Source organism: Podarcis cretensis (assembly GCF_951804945.1).
Source record: "Podarcis cretensis genome assembly, chromosome: 14".
In the NCBI taxonomy this organism is placed as follows: domain Eukaryota; kingdom Metazoa; phylum Chordata; class Lepidosauria; order Squamata; family Lacertidae; genus Podarcis; species Podarcis cretensis.
Window position 1 is genome coordinate 21,278,264 of NC_137183.1, and position 21,133 is coordinate 21,299,396.

The 21,133-nt window shown below is 43.3% G+C and overlaps 1 protein-coding gene across 2 annotated transcripts in view; it reads right to left on the minus strand.

Moving 5' to 3' along the window:
- The window catches only part of AGBL1 (AGBL carboxypeptidase 1), a gene marked incomplete at its 3' end in the record, with an annotated part of 421,386 nt that overhangs the window by 117,211 nt on the left and 283,042 nt on the right, over positions 1-21,133 (minus strand). For both annotated transcript variants that reach the window (XM_079954219.1, XM_079954220.1), the window contains exon 22: positions 16,815-16,978. In XM_079954219.1, the coding sequence (XP_079810345.1) occupies positions 16,815-16,978 (164 nt within the window). The remainder of the gene's footprint in view (positions 1-16,814; positions 16,979-21,133) is intronic.

A 21,133-nucleotide genomic window follows, 5' to 3' on the forward strand; every position in this document is an offset into this window, starting at 1 on the left:
TCATGGAGGATAAGGCTATTATTGGCTACTAGTCATGATGGCTGTGCTTCTGAGGACCAGTTAATGGAAGCCACAAAGGGGAAAGTTGGTTCTGTTTGTGGGTTTGCCACAGGCATCTAGTTAACCACAAGATGCTGGACCAGGTGGGCCACTGGCCTGATCCAACAAGATGTTCTTATATTCCTATCCCACCTACGTTACAACATTTTTATATCAGTAATTTATGGAATCATTTTTTTTAAAAAAAAGTTTTTTGATGTAAGCCCAATAGGGCTTACCCACTTAGGAAAGGACCTTACAAAATAGGGGTGGACTATCATACATCATTTATAGAGGACATCCCTCAAATCTGGAGCTGGTCCTGTTAACAGCAGGTACAATATTTGGGTCGCATCCACACCATACACTTAAATCACCCTTATACCACCTTAAAAGTCATAGGCTCCCCCAATCAATCTGGTGAACTACAGCTCATTATGTGGGCTGAGAGTTATTTTTATTTAATTTTTTATTAGATTTTCATAACTTTAACTTCAATTAAATTCAATCTTCAACTTTGTTATATTTTTCTCTTAGAATTTGACTTCCCACATTCCCTTCCACGCTGTTTTTACATTCCTCTCTTTTAGATCCTGCAAAATATCACACTTTTCACCTAATACATTTTCCTCTGTTACATCACATATTTCATCTAAAATATGTATTCCCTGGTTTCATATATTATCAGTTCTTCCCATTGCTCAAATTTCAAATGCTGCCCACGATTTCATTTGGTTGTTATATATATATTTTCAAATAATCCAGAAAAGGCTGCCAAGGGATGAGAGTTATTAGGAGACCCCTCACAGAGCTACAGTTCCAGCACCCCAACAAGCTATAGTTCCCAAGATTCTCTGGGGAAAGCCATGCACTTTAAAGGTGCATTAAATATGCTCTAAATGTATGGTGCACATGCAACCTTTCTCTGTCCTTTCTGCTTCAGATTCTGCCTTTGTGATTCCAGTTCAGGTCACCTTCCGGGCTTCAAATGAGATTAGCCTTTGCTTTTTGTGCCACAGAAAATTGCACACAGTGGTTTCCACCCAACGGGATACTTTTCCTGCAGACTATAAAGCAAAATGAGCTGGACATTGTTGTGAGTAGGGTTGCTGAACAGCCTGGAAAGCAAGTCTTAAATTGAGTCTTCAAGTAATAAATATTGTGGGTAATAATAAATAATAAGAAAAACCTTGATAAAACTTACAGAGTAGATTATGCCCCACACTAGCTATGAAGTTAGGGTTGCAGTCCAAGGAAAGTGCTTGACAAATCTTTGCAGCAGGAACTCCGCTGTATTGAACTCTGTTTGGCTTTAGAGTTCAAGGTCTCCTGTCTTTGGGCTACAGAGGCTTGCTAAAGATAGGGATGGAAGAACATGTCATTTTCATTTTCTCCCCCTTTCTCATTTTTTCAATCTTAGGTCACATTCACACCCTACAGGCTGTTGTTGTTGTTTAGTCATTTAGTCGTGTCCGACTATTCGTGACCCCATGGACCAGAGCACGCCAGGCACTCCTGTCTTGTGTCTCCTTCAGTTTGGTCAAACTCATGCTGGTAGCTTCGCGAACACTATCCAACCATCTCGTCCTCTGTCGTCCCCTTCTCCTTGTGCCCTCCATCTTTCCCAACATCAGGGTCTTTTCCAGGGAGTCTTCTCTTCTCATGAGGTGGCCAGTGAGCACTCAGGGCTGATTTCCTTAAGAATGAAGAGGTTTGGTCTTCTTGCAGTCCATGGGACTCTCAAGAGTCTCCTCCAGCACCATAATTCAAAAGCATCAATTCTTCGGTGATCAGCTTTCTTTATGGTCCAGCTTTCACTTCCATACATCACTACTGGGAAAACCATAGCTTTTAACCATACGGACCTTTGTTGGCAAAGTGATGTCTCTACTTTTTAAGATGCTGTCTACGTTTGTCATTGCTTTTCTCCCAAGAAGCAGGTGTCTTTTAATTTTGTGGCTGCTGTCACCATCTGCAGTGATCATGGAGCCCAAGAAAGTAAAATCTCTCACTGCCTCCATTTCTTCCCCTTCTATTTGCCAGGAGGTGATGGGACCCGTGGCCATGATCTTCTTTTTTTGATGTTGAGCTTCAGACCATACATATAAACTACTATTCCCCCTCACAGAGCTACAGTTCCCAGAGTGGTTTAACAATCAATCCCTATTCCTAGAGAACTCTGGGAATTTAAGCTCTGAGAGGGGGATATGGGGGTCTCTCAGCACCCTTAACAAACTACACTTCCCAGGATTCTTTGGGATAAGCCATGACTGTTAAAAGTGGTATAATAGTGCTTTAAATGTATGCTGTGGATGTGACCTTAGTATCCCCCCCAAAAAAAACACACTGCATTGGGACATTTGGGAAATGGCAAAGCTGGGAATAGCTCTGTTCCAATCTGCACAATAGCCAGGGAGGTGCAGTTCAGGTCAGCCTGTACTGGAATTTGCAAAGATCGAATTCATCAGGCAGCCTGACCCATTAGTGACCTTCCCCCTGGAGGAATCCTTGTTGTGCCTTTGAAAACCACCAGCTTAGATCCTTAAACACAAGCAGAACAGAAAAGGCCTTGTCAACAGGTTTGGTTTCCGATACGCTGAAAGATTTCTTTGAACCTTTGTTTCTTTCTAGTCTACAAAAGGCGCTCTCTCTCTCTCTCCATGCATTAGCATTTCTATCCACAAGGATAGGCATAGTGAGGATAGATGGGACCCCAAGGCTTTGGAAACTTCAGAAGGTTAATCAGCCTGAAGACTGTGGAGGTCAGTAGGTTCTGAAGGATGAGGGGAAGCAGCCTAGCAAGCACTTGACTTTGTGCCAGCAACCCAGGAAATCCAATACCACACATTGTCCTAAGTGGCTGAGGGCACAGCTCAAAACATTTTCTGCACGGAGCTTGATTGCCTTCATGCTGGGATCTATTGAAAAGCAAGGGGAGGGGGCTCACTCTCATCCATATGATCTCGTTTCCAGGAGCATTCATCAAGGGTCCCGCTCATTCATTAACAAGACATCACTTCTACTTTTTAAAAAAGCCTATGCAACAAGACGCAATCTAGCATGCCTTTTGGGTCTCTCCATGAGCAGCTTGATAGAGTTCATAATCTGCTACACTTCAGCGGTTTGCATGGGGGTGGAGGAGCAATTTCCTCCATTCACATTTGAATGTCAGCCGAATTCACACTTCCTGAAACATGGACCGAAACACAGTTGTCCTTCAAAACCCATCCTTTTCTGCTTTGAGAGTAAATGGGTGGAGGACACTATGTACACTTTTCTGAAGGAATGGCAGGAGCAGTCTATCAGATCATCTGGAATTTCAGCAAATTCCCTTAAAATCACCCTCACCTGTTGATTCCTCTTCTATCAGGGAGATTCCATCCTTTACTCACTAGGGCCTGTCCCAGCACTTGTTCCCAGACCCACCTAGAGATAGTGGTTATTCTTGAAATCACAAGGTGTCAACCCTGGTGAAGTTGCTGCTTTGGAAAAAATAAAACCTTCTGAACTTTGGTACTGGCCTAATTTATGAGTTAAAAACACTGTCTCCTTTTCTATACTTTTGAGTCCTTTTCATGATTAATTTAGTTCCACTGAATTTCCTTTACTAACTGCAGAGCAGAAAAACGCATTTCCTAGCCTATTAATCTCCACTCTGGACCCATTTACAGAGGGCTAAATGAGGGAGAATCCATTTGCGCACTTTGTTCTCAAACCAGGACACTTTGGGAATAGTAAAGCATTCTGTGCCCTGGAAAGGGCAATAAAAAATCATTAAGTAGAAAGCAGGAAGGATGGCTATCCACAGATAGTTCCAAGTTTCTTTCTAGCACCAGAGGCCAACAGCAACAAGTGGATAGCTCAGTGGATTAGAGCATGGTGCTGATGATGCCAAGGTTGCAGGTTTGATCCCCATATGGGACAGCTGCATATTCTTGCATTCCAGGAACTTGGACTAGATAATCTTCAGGGTCCGTTCCAACTCAACAATTACCGTATTTTTCGCTCTATAACATGCACCCGACCATAACACGCACGTAGTTTTTAGAGGAGGAAAATCCGTAGGCATGCCACCCGTAGGCATTCCCTCCATAACACGCACAGACATTTCCCCTTACTTTCTAGGAGGAAAAAAGTGAGTGTTATGGTGCAAAAAATACGGTATATGATTTTATAATTATGGGAACAAAACAACAACAACAAGCATTTCCAATGCATTCTACAAAAGCAATGGGAGAAATCTAGCCTGGTCACTGGGTCCTATCTGGAGATGCCAGGGATTGAACCTATGGTTGTCTGCATGCAAGTCAGATGCTCTTTGCTATGGAGCTTGCTGCCAGATCATAACATTCAAATTCCCCCATCTTTGGTTAAATGTTCAGGGGACATGTAATGGGAAAGACTTCTACTCGAAAAGCACTGCAAGTCAGTGCTGACAATACCAGGCTAGATGGATCCAGGAAAAGACTCATCTGTGACACTGGGTTTCAGTTCTAACACCTACACTGCTGATACTCAGTGCACTCCCCCTGGCCCCAATTAAAATAGGAAGGACAGTTTACTCTTAGACTGGAAATGAAATTTGCTCTTGATCAGCTCCTAGCACAATGGGAAGGTGCTCATCTCAGTGCTGTTTTTCTAGAAAGAGAGGTGCTGGAACTCACCATGAATGTCTCCCTTGTTTTCTTTATAATGGCAGTGGCATCCACCTGAGAGGTACTGTGGTCCAGCTGAAAAAATGCCCTTCTCCTTCTAACATTCCAGTTTTACAGCCCAATTGACAGTATCCCATTCACCAGGGATCAGGGAGGCAGCAATTCTCCATTCCATTCTTTTGTTGTTCCCCCCTTCACTGTCTTGACCCCAGACCCGGAATCAGCAAAGTCCTCAGGCACCAGCCCTGGGAAGAAGATAGATCCACTCCCTGGCCCACCACATGTGGAACCAGAGGTACAACAGCACACATCTCTTCACCAGACTCCTCAGGTGACACCTCTGCCACCAGGCTCCAATGACCAGCCCATACTTTCCTCAGGAGATCAGGAGAACCAGGAGGAGATATCTCAAGGCCTAGAATAAGTCATGCAGGGGTGGGGGGGAGAGACTTGTCAAAGTGCCCTCCTTGGGGGGGGGGAACACCCTCACATAAATTAAAAACTGTCCAGGGGCCAAAGTGCTTGAGATTGCATATGACATAAAATTAAAATGGCAAAGAAGCAAACACAGCAGCTCAGGAATGACAGGTACTCTATGCAGGTGTCTGGATTTTTGTACAGTTTACAGTTGCTATCTTCTTCTTCTTTTTGAAATAATAAAAAAGTAATTGTTTTGATTTGGACTATGGAACCCTACATAAATATAGCCCACAAATCTTTTCCCTCTTGGTATGTTTTATTATTGATGCAGTAAATTGCATAGCTGTATCTTATATTTCCTTATTGGCAATTGTGACAACACAGAGAGATATAGTTCATTTCTTTTTTCTGCAACCTGTGTGTTATAAAATTCATTACAAATAATTAGGGGGGGAAATGAATGTGGGCGGAGGATACACATGCAAGAACATGAAGGCCCTGGAAAAAAGCTACAGAAAATTGGCCAGGTGTGCAGTATCAAATTTGGGGACGGGAAAGAAACCAGGCAGGGGGCAAATAGACAGAAATGGAACAATGCAGTTCTCCTAACATTTCAGTTCCCCCTTTTAGCAACAGGAGCAGGACATTCAAAACTCCAAAATATGGGGGAAATTTCAGATGGAAAAAAATAAATCTGCATGAAAATTTGTACTCATTTTCATGAGCATTTCTCCTAATAGGACACATTTTTGTACACAATTTTGACTAGCACGTGAGTCTTTGCATACAACATCCCCCTGATAGGATGCATCCTTGTATATTATTTTCATCAACGCACACATTTTTGTTATGCATTGGTTCAATAGGTGTGAATTCAGGAGGTCTGGTGAATGAGTTTCTCCCCTCATCCCTGTCAAGCTGCAGATGGTGACCAACCTCACATACTCTCTTATTCACAACCTTCTCCTCTAAGCTATGTATTTGACAGTATTCAGCTCCACTAAACCTGGCAATTTGTTTTCCTGCCCGCAGTTTCCAATATGTACATCTCTTGGGACCAAGGTAGACAGGACAACTTACATCTCCTTGTTTGCTTCAGGCATTGGTCTCCACCTACTCTGGGGAGAACAAGCATAATAATACATGAATAAAAACTCCCGCCGCCACCACCCCCATCCTGCGAATTACAAGCTCCTTTGATGTAATGGTGACCATAGAAGGCAGTTGCTCGAGATCAGCATCTCAAAACCTGATGCTGATGGTACCGCCAAGGACATTTTTAATGATGGATCAAGGACATTGGCTGGCTGTTTATGAGAAGAGTTGTTTAGACAGGCTGAGTGACAGTCTTAGCATGCAAAAGCAGCTTCTCACACACAAAAGAATCTAGGAATGTGAGCATGAGAGTCTAAGGAAGAAACTATGTCTTAGTTTTCCATCTTTTCTGATCCACAAGCCACCTTTAACTTTAGTCTTTTCATTTTAGGAATGTACATATTCCTGCTTTTCTCTATACAATAAGGGTGCGGATCCTGTGACCTTTCAGATGTGGTTGAATTCCAGCTCTCAACAGCCTCAGCCAGTATGGCCAATGGGTAGGGATGATGGGAGTTGCAGTCCAACAATATCTCAAGGGTCAAAGGTTCTCCATCCCTGGTCTAGGATGATCAGATGCCATTGTGTAGAAGAGGGTGCCTTTGTTGATGCAGCTTTTCATGCAGAGATGAGAAAAGCTACACAGAGGGATGGGAAAATCTGTCAATTTTGAGTTCCCTCGGTTTCTCATTTTTCCTGAACCTTTCAATTTCTGAATTATTATTATTTTGCTAAAAAAATATCATGGTAAAAATTCATCAACATTTTAGTGCAAACTTCTTCTAATAGACACAAGTTTGTATACCACTTTAACCAGTGCTTTTCTTCTAGACAAAAAGGTGCCCGTACTGCGTAGCCTTGAGTACCCCCCCCCGGGGGGGGTGAGCACTGTTTCCCTTACAATAATGCATTTTTCTATGTTTAATGCATTTTATGGACACTTTACCTGAGTATATGCAATTTGGTTTACATTATTTGGCTGGAGAACTGAAGAGCAAAATTTGCGGAAGTGCAATATTTGAAGGATGGCTGCGTTCTGGTGCTTGTATTGTTTTGGAAATTGAGAAATAGGCAGGGTCACTTTTAAATGCTAACTGAATCAATTTTCTGCCCCTTCCCAAGCTACATGTGCCAGAATCTCTTCGTCTCCTATCTGATAAAAATATAGAAGGCCTCCTGCCTCCACAACTAGTGAGTCTTTCATCTGTTTTTGCTTTCCCATAAATCAAGAAAGGAGATTCCTACTAAACATCAGGAAGAACTTTCTTACAGTAAGAGCCTTTTGACAGTGGAACAGACCCCCACAAGATGTGGTGGACTCACCTTCCTTGGACATTTTTAAGCAGAGGTTGGTTGGCCACCTGTCATGTATGATCAAGTTGAGATTCGTATGATGCAAAGGGGTTGGACTAGATGACCCACAGGGTCCCTTCCAACTGAACAATTCTATGATCCTATGAAAAGAGAATGGTGGTGATTGAAGATGTACTGCAATGGGGGTGGAGGGAACAGGGCTGTTCCATCTGTTCTGCTGAGAAACCAACTGCCTCTGGTTCTCCTTCATCACCTGGTGGCAGCTGAGAGACCAGCAGAGACCATCTGTCTTTGCCATGGGTAGGCAAACTAAGGCCCAGGGGCCGGATCCGGCCCAATCGCCTTCTAAATCTGGCCCGCGGACAGTCCAGGAGTCAGCATGTTTTTACATGAGTAGAATGTGTTCTTTTATTTAAAATGCATCTCTGCGTTATTTGTGGGGCATAGGAATTCATTCATTTCCCCCCCCCACAAGGTCTGAGGAACAGTGAAATGGCCCCCAGCTGAAAAACATTGCTGACCCCTGGTCTTTGCTTTCCTTTTCCCCTCTTGTGTGACCTAACAGTGGCCACTCCATCAGACTACCTGCACTGCTTCTATCCTAGCTGGTTGCTATGAAAGCTATGCTGTGTAAATGTTGCACTCCAGCTCCCATCATCCCTGATTTTTGACCATGCTGGCTTAGGCTGATGGGAGCTGTAGTGCAATGAAATCTGGAAGGGACCATGCTGCTTAGCTCTGGACTAGATTTTCCACCTTCCCTATATTAGGCAGTGTCAAAGCTTGAAGGGAAACTGACAAGTCTTTGTTTGGTATTTGATAATGATTTCAGAGCAGAACCAGATTTAGGTATGATGAGGCCCCAGGCTACTGAAGGTAATGGGGCCCTTTATATGTCCAGCTGCCCTTTGTCAACAACAAATTGCCACTGTTGTTTGTATTGAATATATGCTATATGGTAATTTATGAACCTAATAGGTATCTAAAGCCATTTGCACATTAAAAAAATATGTATTACTTTCTATGGGAAGGTGTGGTTTTGGAATGCCTTGGTTTTGGAACAGACTTCTGGAATGGATTAAGTTTGAGAACCAAGGTGCTACTGTATATAGAAATGAGCAAAACAGTGATATTTTAGGGAGCAGGCTAGCAGGCGGGGCCCATTACTTACATCATAGGAGCCTATAACAAAACAAAACACTTGCTTTATGTAGGTTTTATTTTATTTGTTTTTTATCTTATATTTTGGAAATTTACACCCAGTTTTTTTTCCTTTAAATTTTCTGGGAGCCCCCAAGAGAGTGCAGCTCTAAGCTATAGCTTGTTTAGCTTATACAGGACATACAGCCCCTGGGCTATTTCATGATAGGGAGGAAAAGGAGAAGTAACAGTTGTTGATTGGATAATAAGCATCTGATGGAGACATGGGGCCTGGTTACTTGCAGCCCTGTGCTCTTGGGTAATTTGAATAACCTCCATGAATCACATTAACAAGCATCACAATTGTAGGAGTTTGAAGTTTCCAGCTTTGATGTCTTCAGTTTCAGTTTCCAAACCAGCACCCCACGCCCGCCCTGTCCTCAGATTTAGTAGATGCTATTTGATAAATTAATTACCTTGGCAGTGGTGTGCACAATTTGAGCCCCGCCTGGCACTCAAGTCTTGGTTGGGTGTTTGATAACAATCTCAGGGGCCATGCAGCTCCTAGGCTATTTCATAATCAAAAAATGTCAATCGGATAATACGAAAATGAGCAAACAGAGGAAGGCACACACAGCTCGGGAAAAAGCATTAATGAAAAGTCGCTGAATTAGAATGGCCCACCTGTGGATGCCTACGTGGAGTCCATCTGAATACCAAACATATTCATTACCGCCAGCTCTGCATGACTGAGTCTCTGAAGAAGGCATTGGGACTGAGCCGGCATAATAGGAAGAAAGGGATGTAACAGTTTGCAAGGATAACAAAGCACTCTTCAGGTCAAAGCCCCTGAGTGGTTGTTGCACTCAGGTCCTGCTCATGAACATCCCACAGGCACCCTGTTGGCTACTGCTGAAAACAAGACAGGGGTGTAGCGGAACAGGGCGATGGCTGCAGGCACATTTTTCTGGGAGGTGCTGTGCATTTGGCTCCACACTCTGCCCTGCCAGCCCTGAGCCTCTTTGTGATGCTGGGATCATTCCAGCCTTGTAAAGTTGTAGAGGGCTGGCAGAGCAGCATGAGGAGGATGCAACGCCCTCCAATCCCAGGATCATCCTTGCTTTGTGAGGCTGGGTTTGAAGGGTGCACGGCTGTTGCATCCTTTTCACCCTGCCGTACCTGAGCCACTTTGCAAGGCTGGGATGATCCAAGGGCTGTGTTGGCCGACCGGGCTCCCTCCCCCATGAACAGGCAGGCAGTGCAGCATGGCCCCAGGATCGCTCTGGCAGCGTCAGTGGTGAGGCTTGGGCTGGGCTGCCAGAGTCGGCTCCATTCACTCTCTGTGCCCCACTAACCCTGGTACCTGCAAACCATGCTACACCACTGGAACAAGATGCTGGACTAGATGGGCCTTTGTCCTGATCCAGGAAGGTTCTTCTTATGTTTATAAGGCTTCTCCATGTGAGTAGAAGAATAGGGGAGAACGAGGACATACTTCCTAGCCTCACCCCTTTTGTATAGCAGAAAACTCTTTCTATTTGTGTAGGCTGTTCACATGATTTAGAACTCTAAGGGTCAAATTACAAATTCTCTTTGAAAACTGCTTTGAGGGAGGTTATTCCCCCCCCCAAAAAAAAAAAAATCAGGCAATGTATAAAGCTTATGAAATAAATAAAACCAGCCCAATCTGTCAATGTTTCTCTTAGTTTTCTCATTTTTCCAATCTTAAGATCAGTTCTACACATTTCCGCATCACTGTGATTCTATACACAAACACACACATATGAATGAAAAGGTCCTCGTGGAAATCCACTGGCATTTCAGTGTGAAGTTTTTCCTTACATACACATTTTTGTATGTCATTTTTCATTAATACAATGCATTTTTGTATGTTATTTTCACTAACGTGTACATTTTAGTGCACATTTGATGCCTTTAGGTACATAATTGCACAAGTTACTTGACATTGTGAAATTTGGACAAGCACAGTTCCAAAGGATGGCTGCTTCTCAGTTCATATGTTGTATCGGAATGTGAAAATTTATTAAATGTGAACTGAATTTAATTTATTCCCCACCCCTACTCCAAAGCTGTCGCTGAGTTGGAGCAAGAAAGGAGGCCTACTACATCTACTGGAACTGCTTCCAAGTCCAGTTGGGTCCAGGATTATTTGCTACTGAATATGCCACTAATATGCCACCTCAAATGACTATTGCGGGCAACCCTCATTCAGCACAGAAGCATTCTCTTGGAAACAAATGGCTTTATAATTCTTGAAATGCACACAGGAGATTTCCAAGCCTAACTTCATGGGAGGAATAATAGGGAAAGCAGGAGGGAGTAAAAAGCTGCGTTAGGAAAGGGAGCTGGATGCCTATCCTAATAGAGTTTTTGTTTCTCTCCAGAAGAGGAAGCAATCACAATTGCCGTCTCCTCATTGGCCATGACAAATGCGAAGGAACTCAGAGAGTGTTGACTAGAACCTAATCGCTTTTCTGGCAAATGAGCCATGAAAGCTATTGTCAAAAAACATGATGTCCAAAGTGTTTGCTAGCACTTCATCTTCCTAGCTGAGAGAACTCCTGGAGGTTTGAGGTGATAGGGAGAGGTTCTGTGAATGCAACAGCCGTGACGCTTTCAGGTATGTTCCTAGAGCATTCTGAGGAAGCCATCATATAGCTGAAATACCTTCTTCCAATTTTTGCACCCATTTGAAAGCAAAAAAACAACCTCTAGGCACGCACACAATTAAAAAAAATGATTTTTCTTTTCTCTTTTATTCTTTATGGTTTTGTTTCTCTGCAAACACCTATGAAGTATCTGGCCTTCCTATTGGTGGCAACAACCATGCACCTACTGGCTGCCCCTGTTTTAGGTGCAAAATATAAGACTCAAGGCAGGAACCACTGCCCTCACTCTAATCTGGCTTGAGTTGGCACCATGTAGCTCTGTGTATAGCCAATTAAGAACGAGGGCGTGGAATATTGCCCTTCCTCTTATTTGGCTTCAAAATGATTTCAAATAAATCATGAGATTTGGCTATATGATGACAGCTATATAAATCCCAGAGTGAGGATAATGCTTTCTGCCTTCATTTTAACATCACATTGGTGAAAAAGAAAGAAAATGTTGACCAGCAGGAGTGATATGCACAGTTTTTTCCATTGCCTGAACCATGGCTATATGGCACAAAAAGGGAACAATTGGGTGGCCTTTGACTCTTACTATGAATGCTTTGTATTATTTTTTTAACATGCACACATTATACATAAATTGCCTTGCATATCCATTGACATATGATTGTTGCAGTCCAAATAGGAGCATTATTGCTTTACTTTTTTCCTAGAGCTTTGTTTGTTGACTTCATTAAAGTTGTTCATTGTTAGAGGGATGAAGGCTGCAATTCTAACCATGTCTACTCAGAAGTAAGTTCCACTGATTTCAATATTAGGAGAAATCAACAAAATTCTTTAAAAAAATTCATGAGCATCTGGGTGCAAATTTCTCCTAATCAACACAATTTTGTATGCAGTTTTGACTAATATATACATTTTGGCAAGCAATTATCCGCATTATAACACATTGCTTCATGTTATTTTCACTATTATTTTTTATGCAGACTTTCCACTAATAAATGCATTTTTGTCAACAATGGTTGTTGGAGAACAGCAACGCAAAATTATGGATAATTGCTAATTTTTGCTGATGGGTGTATTTCCATTCTCACATTGTTTTGGAATGTGTGAATTTGACAAATTCACCTTTCTATGCAGACTAAATTGAATTTCTCTCCCAATCCCTAGTCTTACCCACACATCTTGTTATAGAGTCAACCCTATCACAAAGCTAGGGGATATGTTGGCAACAGTAGCACTGCTCTCATCATGCTACCAATGAGAAATGCTTCCAGCTCCACTTTTGTTCTAAAAGATCACTTAATGTCAGCTACAGAAGTGGTCATATTGTACCGTTTCTGAGCCAACATGACAAATAACACAAAGCCTAACTTTCCAACCAAGTGTTCCACACTGGCAATGCCCTTTGCAAATGTCTCTGATCAGGTGAGTTCAGAAAGGAGGAAGGTGTGCTGTCAGTTCCATTCTGGAAAAGACGTGGGGCTGAAACAGTTGAGAAAGGTGCATTAAAGGGCATCTATACAGATAAGACCTGACAGGTAGAATCAGTTGCTGTTGCAAGACAATGCTCACCTGGAGAGTGACACTGCCAGCTATATCAGGTGCTGGAGCAAAGGGAAACTTGTATAGGAGACAAAGAATAGAGAAGGGGGATCAGTAAAGATGAAGAGATAATTGATCGGCGGCAGAGTGTATGCTTTGCATACAGAAGGTCCCGGGTTTGATATCTGGCATCTATAGTTAATTTATATGACTCTCTTGGTCTTCTCTAGGTAACAGGCTATGGACAAGACCTCTGGGTTGTGTTTGTCTTGTTGGGCCAAAGGTTGTGCAAAGTTGTAGTGTAAATGAACCTCTCATTTCACATTCAGGGAGAGGTCAAGGATTAGAGGTCAACTGCAATACCTTGGCATGCAGAAGGTAGCAGGCTTGATCCTAAAACTCTCTTCATGCAAGAGTGGGAACCCTTTTTCACCTGTCAAGTGCCATGATCATTTGGGGATAATCTGTCGGGGGCTGCATGGCCAAAAGGGCACCCTGAATGGGCACCCTTCCTTGCCCTGAACTCACTTTCTTCTATGCTCTTCCGTCCCCCCTTTTTTTCCTTGCCACACACACATGAGAACAGGCCGAGGGCTGCATTAAATTGGGCCAAGGCTTTCATGCTACCATTAGGCTGTACGTTGCCCACCCCTGTCTTAAGGGATCTCAGGTAGCAGGGAAAGTCCTCAATCTACCTGGGACCTCCAAGAATTGCAGTCAGTGAAGACTAGATTATACTGTGATAAGCAGACCAGGTAGACCAGGATGAGGCGGATACATAGGGTAATATTTGGTAGTGTGTTCTTTCAGGATCCTTTTGTAGCGATCAATGTAGTGATCAATTTTCTTTATGTATATCCGTATGCAAACTTTGCTCATATTTATTCTGAGTCTAAAGCGGTAGGCTTACAATGATTTTAAAGCCATAACACAGGAAGCCACCAAGGAAGCTGTCATTAAGTTAACAGCAATTCAATTAAATGCTGTCGCAAAGGATCACAGTACCAAACACAGCCATAAAACGTTTCAACCAGCCCCAAAACGTGAGTCTTGCATTGCTTCTGAAAAGTTAGAGAAGAGATACAATTCACAACCATGTATCCACCACATACTTTCACTGTTCCCTTATGGCTTTATAAGCCACCCATCATTTTGCAGAGTGTATAATAGGATAAAACCATTACAAAACATAGTCACAATTCTGAAAGCAGCAGAATAATAAAAACAGATGTTGGCAGTAGAAACAGCAACACACACACCAAAGGATCAACTTAAGCCCGCTAGAATGATTATTGATCTTCAGCTGGTGGGTTGGGATCCACTACTGACTTGTATCCTGAGCTAAGGTGGGTCACAAGAACAGCAGCCCCTCCAGACAAATGCATGGTTAAAATAAGCCAAGAAATTGGTTTGGTGGACTATCCTTCAGCCGCCAGGGAGCAAAACTCCACCCAGCACCCTCAAATTTAGTTGAGCTGCCCCAAGTTGTTGAGCTTTTTTGGGGGGGGGGGAGATCACTCACCTGTAACGACACAGCAGAAATAATTGCTTTTGTTTCCTGACTCTTTGGCACTATTTGATGCTGCAGAGTAACAGAGCGATGGAGGAGGTTAGAGGGGACTTTTGCTCCATTGCTTTTCACTGCCGCCGATCGAGAGGGACTGGTATACAGTAGGTATACATTTGGCACCCCCCAGAATTTGGTGCTGGGGTGCCCTTGCACCCCCAGGTAAAGACTGCCCTGCTCTCCTTCATTGGAGGTTTTTAAAGAGAGATTGGATGGCCATCTCCCAAGGGATTCTTTAGCTGTGATTCCTGCATTGCTGGAGCTTGGGCTAGATGACCCTCAAGGTCCCTTTCCAACTCTACAATTCTATGAGTCTATGATCTTCAAATGCATGTTTGAGTTAAAGTTGAGTCCTGTATCTGAAACTGTGGAAGACTATTGAGCTAGATGACATGTCAGAAAACCTGGCAATTAATTAAAAGTCTTCCCCTGGTCTCATGAAGACATCAGGCTTGGTGCATATCAAGAAAAGCAACGGGTCACATTAAGAAAGAGATACAGAGCTTTGGACCAAGGCTTCACTTCCACCGAAGGGGACTGCCGATAAATCCTGCTCACCCCAGCAACCTCACCCTCCGTGCTGCTTTGGCTACTGGATACCTCAGGATACACCTATCATAGACACTGGCTTAGTCTCAGAATGATATGGAAACACGGCTGTGCAATGTCACTTTTTTGAGCACCACCACCATTTCCCATCTGGTCAAAAGAACCTGCAATCAAATGAATTTTCTCACGGTTATTTCAGCACATCTTGTTCTCAGGACCTCTCACTACCCCACAAGGCTGGGATGCAAGAGAGGGATGAAATAAAGTCAAATCACCAAAAAGGAGAAGAAGAGAACAAACAGCATGCTTTGCGTCCAGGTCAAGATGAAAGCCAGTGATGCTGATGGACGTCGTTCTGCCCTCAATTTTTGCTGGTGCCCTTCTGCCTCTGAGCCAGCTTGACCCTCAACACCACCACCTGCCTTCCTGCAACAACTATCTGCCTTTTAAAGAAATTTCTTGGCTTTGCCAGGTGTTTGGAATGTTCCTTCCCTATCTCCAAGTTATTTTAACTCAAAAGGCTTACGCAGCTCTCCTGCTCTGAAGTCAGGTTTGATTTATGCCTGGAATCCATCCGTCTGGCCAGGCTTGAATAGCTCCCTTTAATGACACGTGGATTGCTTGTCAGGCAGCTGTCCGTGGCATGGCTGGTGTTTGGAACACACAGTAATTGCTTCATTTATACGCTCACATGTACAAGCGAGCATGACTAATCTAAAGAAATGTCTCTATTTTTAAGGCTATTTGCCCCCTTCTCTCTCTCTTTCTCTCTCTCTCCTTCCATAAACATAAAAAATGATGAACAAGACTGTAAATATGGTCTCCAGCAACACGAACAGGTGGTTCTAATGGCTGTTAAAGCATCCCTGAAGGGAGAGGATGGGAACCCACCATAAATTACGGGGTATATCTGCAACAATGAGAGGGGGGATACCATTGCTTTCTGGGAGCTGCAACTCTCTGCAAATTGTGCTTTCTTTCTATGCTGTTCTTGGAAAGGTGTTAGGTTGGCATGTAGCCATGTGTCCAGGAAGTAATCATATCTTGGATCTGGCCAATTTACTTGGGTCCACAAACTCTGTAAGGCCAGTTGCATGAGACAATCATTCTCTTTGTAGCCTTGTTGTTGCACACACTTTTAAGGAAATATTATTGCCCCAACTTGGACGTACAACCTGGGAATCTTCCATCTCTATCCCCATCTCCAGCAAACCTCCATTACAGCTCCCAGAAACAGACTTGGGAAACACAGAGAGGCTTAGGCAATAGTAAAAGCCTCTACTTTTCAGGTAGCATTAAGACTTTAAATACGAGAAAACCACCTGGGGGAGGGGAGGAATCAGCCCATGCACTTAAAAGAATTTATTTTGCTGGTTACTTTCTGTGCCACAATATTGAATTTACTAGCAAACTTACTATCTGGCTGGCAACATAGCATCAGATAAGTATCACACCACACAATAAAAAAAAAATCCCATTGCCTGATGCCTTGAGGATCAAGAACAGTCACAAATCTGAATTGGGTGGCCATGTGTCCCATTTTACAGTGGATAGTCCTCCATTTGGAAGAATCCTCTATTTGGAGGGCTCTCTGGTCTATGTCCAGTTTAGAAAATCATAAGACAAGAGAACTGTAAGGGCCTTGAAGTTGCCCCAAAACAGTTAGCAGCTAACATCTACATGCTGTTCACATGTACTACTGACAAGCCAGGTGTCCCCCATCTTATATTTGTGCACCTGGTTATGAAAATTTATGCAAATGTTCATGCTGCTTAGGTAGCCACCCTAGTGCTTCCACTGAGGCTAGACACAGATGTTGGGAACAAAATCAGGTGCAAATTGTGCTGCTATTCTGACCTTTGGGCTCGGAGGTCTGTGATTTCCTCTTCCACGTCCAGCAGAGCTGTTGCTTGTGCCATCACCTTCTTGCTGCAAGGCAGGGATTTCAGCTGCAGGATGAGGAGCCCAAGGCAAAACTTGGCTCCCATCTCCTCCAGTTCCCAAGTCCCTATTTGTAGACCCTGGGGACACATAAATGGAAACCATCAGAGCTCCAAATGAAGTCACCAAATTAGGACTGAGTGTGTGTTGGAGTTTGGCAAATATATTGAAGTGGTGTACAGAAAGAAACAGGCTGACAAGATTACTGCATGAAAGAGATAAAGACAACTTAAGGTTTATTAGTCACAGAAAACAAAGCAAATTCGGGGTTCAGGTTTTACCAGAGGCTGAAACAGAGGCACTAGTACATGCTAACTCATACTGAGTGGCTTAAAAGGACTAACTTGGAGAAGAACCAAGAAGGGCGTAAAAACTGGAAAGGAAGTAACCAACTTTATGAACAAGCAGAAGGAAGGAACAGGACAGGTGAAAGGGAAGGAACAGGTGAGGAGGAAGAACAGATAGGCAGAAAGACAATCGCCCCTACTGGTTCATGTAACTAATTGCAAGCATTGTTGCTTTACTCCCAACAGTGAGATAACCATTTTGCTACATGTTCCGGCTGAGGAAGAGGGCAGAAGCAAATGACAATCCCAACCAATGTAGGGCCAGTAGGATGGTCCACTGGCATATAGACAGTAATGATGAGCCTTCATGAGAGCTGCCCATTTGAGCTGTATCATTCCTTTGATTGCACCAGTAAACTATTCAGATTCCTTCTTTTTGGGGGGAAAGAGCTGCATCCTCCTTGGGGGAACGAAGAAGGCAAACACACTCAGGTCACACACCATTTAAAGCACATGACTTCCCCCAAAGAATCCTGGGGAACTGTAGTTTGTTAAGGGTACTGGGAATTGTAGTTCCCTGAGGAGTAACCTACAGTTCCCATGATTCTTTGAGGGAAGCCATGGCTGTTAAAGTGTTATAAATATGCTTTCCATAAACTGTGTGGATGTGACTGCCATCGTTAACAGGGGCAGAAATAAAAAGAAAGATGGGTAAAGGGAACATAAGCAAAGGATCATTTGTTGAAGAACAAGCAAACAACAGGAAGCCAATTACAAGAAACACACCTAAGAATCACAACTGTAGGGTTGGAAGGGGAGCCAAAGGTCATCTAATCCAACCCCCTGCAACACAGTGAGAAGGTTTAATATCACATCATACTGGGAAAGGCTTAAGGACTCCAATCTGTGTGAAGCTGGTTTGAGAAACAACACATTGAACATTGAATATTTTATAACAAAGTCAAGGTTACATGTGCATTTTTGGATGAAAAACCCAGCACTGGAAACTCAGCAAGTACACAATAAAGGGGAGTGTGAAAGCAGGCTAGTTTTAATTCCAATCATATTGTAAGGAAAGTTCCTCAGCCCACGCTGAATCCACCCACCTCCTTTCCATTAAAAAAACATATTTTTTATTTTATTTTTAAAAAACAGCATGTGGAACTGTATCCAGCTCCTTTAAACCGCCACGACTCAGCTTCAGCAAGCAAAGCAATGCTAACTCCAGCCTGGACAACTGCAAAACCTTTTATGTCTCCCCATCCTGCTGAATGCTGACTGCTGAAAAAGCACCAAGGATGAAATGAAATAGTCACAGGGTCCTCATTTGCTCCCTGCGGGACACAAAGCCATTCTCAATTATTTCCAATGGGAGCCTCTCTATCCTGGGGCGGTGGGAATTGGACCCTGGTGCATGCAGGGAAGTGAGAAAGTGCCTGTGAACTCCCCTCTGCTTTGGCCCTCCTTGACCCTTACTAAATGCATACATCGAAGCTCTCGCACAGAGGGCAGGCTCAATTGCCGCGCTGCCTAGCTCCTTTGCTATCAAGCCAGCCTGACCCTGCCGCACCAACCCCTCCCTGCCAAAGCTCATTGACACGGGCTCCCATTGCCATTACTACCAAAGAAGGTTTCCTTAGTAACAGCAACGAGCTGCTTCCCAAGGTGTGAGCTACGTTCCAGCATGGCTGTTTCCTTTCTATGCTTGTGACTCAGATTAGGGGCTATTATTAACTAGCAAAAAAATGTGCATTGTGATTGCTGGCTGGGGCAGAGGAAAGGTGTGTACGCCTGTTGCAGAGAGGCATTCGCCAGCCAGGCTGCCTGTTTCGTTTGCCTCCCCCTTGCCACAGGGCCATAGATTGCAGGCAGATTGCTTTGTGCCCAGGGCTTTGAAGCAAAACGACTGCCACTTCTCAGTCACGGGATTCCCTATCAGAGGAAGGCATGGAGGCCCCAGCATTACACCAAGTCCTGGGTCAGGCTCAACCTGGACGAAGGAGCCAGAATCCTTGGAGGAGGTGAAGGCTGGGTGGGTATGGCCTCTGATGTCAAGACCAAGCAAGTCCTAGGTCTGAGGGAGAGATGGTGGCTCAAACAGAAACTTGTCCCATCAGGAGGACCATCCAACTCCTAAGGATTTGGACATGATCCTCAAGGAGACCTCTAGATCAGTGGTTCCCAATTAGCTAACTCCTATGGACTTCCAGTTTTCAAAAGCCAAGCCATTGTTATAAGAATTCTAAGGTTTCAAATATAAATTAAATGTTCATAAATGTACAAGGCTAAAGCATACATAAGTATATAAACCATGTGTCTGAAATAGTACAGGAGAGCAATCCTGAAGCCATTTTAACTCTCCCAGTTAACTCAAATATTCCTCTGCAGTAAGAGAAGGAAATGGGGAAAGCCTTCCCATTGTCATTTTGCTTGCAAATCCTGTCTTAAGGACATATTTGTGTATGACTAGGGTGAGCCTGTGACCTGGATTCAGGAACTAAACTATGAACCATCACAAAAGAATGGCCAGGCTGCCCAGGTAAGGCAATCAAGTGACCAATATCAGGTATCCTGGCAAACAGGATTTCTACTTTAGACTGCCTCCTGTGATGTATTTCTGTTGTAGACCACCTCCTTCTGTGATGTAGGCATGGTGTTTTTTTTTTGGGGGGGGGGCTACAGGGTGGGCAACTTCTATATAAGGGCTTGCACACCATTGTTCTGAGTTCTCTCCTCCCTCCTGCGTGTGGTGAGTGTGGACCCTGTTGCAACAGTTAATAAAGATCAGGCTTACTAGCTGCTTTGCTTCTCAATATACTCTTGTTGGTGTCTGTTACTGTATTTTCTCCTACCAATAGGAAACCCACTTAAGGACTCTATATGGGCTCTTGGATACCCCATAAGACAGGTATGTCCAAAGTCCATTTCGGGGGCCTGTGGCAGTTTACTTCCTGGGGTAAAATCCTAAAAAAAATCCCTCAACAAATTCAAAAAGAAGCTCAGTAACTCGAACCCCAACTTCAATCCTAAAAAAAGGTCAACAACTTTGGTCTGTCCTTTGGACGGTCCCCATGGCCCTTCACTTCATCAAATCTGGCCCTCTTTGAAAAAAGTTTGGACACCACTGCATAAGGGGAAAGGAGCAGGGGTTTTTTCTTATAACACCATGGAACCCCTAATTTTGAAAAAAAAGAAGAAGATATCTCTACAGTGGTACCTCTGGTTGCGAATGGGATCCATTCTGGAGGCCCATTCGCAACATGAGCAGAATGCAACCCTTGTCTGTGTGTATGTGGGTCACGACTCGCCGCTTCTGCGCATGCACGTGACATCATTTTTGCGCGTCTGCGCATGCGCGAACGGAGAAACCCAGAAGTAACCCTTTCCAGTACTTCCGGGTCGCCGCAGGACGCAACCTGAAAATGCTCAACCTGGCAGAATCCGAGACCAAGGTGAAGAGTCGGTGGAAGAAGATTGGAAAAAATTTAAAGTTTATTTACAGAAACATTGCAAAATTAAGGAATGTTAGAAGGATGTTGGAATAAAGTAATGTGCTTTTAGCAGAAATGATATAAAGGATTAGGTAAAAATGGATTTGTTAATTGGTGAAAGACGAGAATGTAAAATTACAGTATATTAAGATAAATTAATAGGATAAAAACAAAGCTGGAAAGGATTTGCTGAAATATCTAATTGAACTAGAATTCAAAAAAGGGAGGTGTGAGGAGGTCAAGGAAATAAGCAAAGGAAACAAAGTTATGTAAAGGTTTGATCTGTGTTTTTTATTTTTAATTGCTTGCATTTTTTCTGTATTTTCTTGTTTTTCTTTTTTCTTTTTCTCTTTGTAATCTTTAAAAGCTGAATAAATATTATTTTAAAAAAAGAAAAGAAAAGAAAATGCTCAACCTGAAGCCGAAGTAACATGAGGTATGACTGTATGGTAGTTTT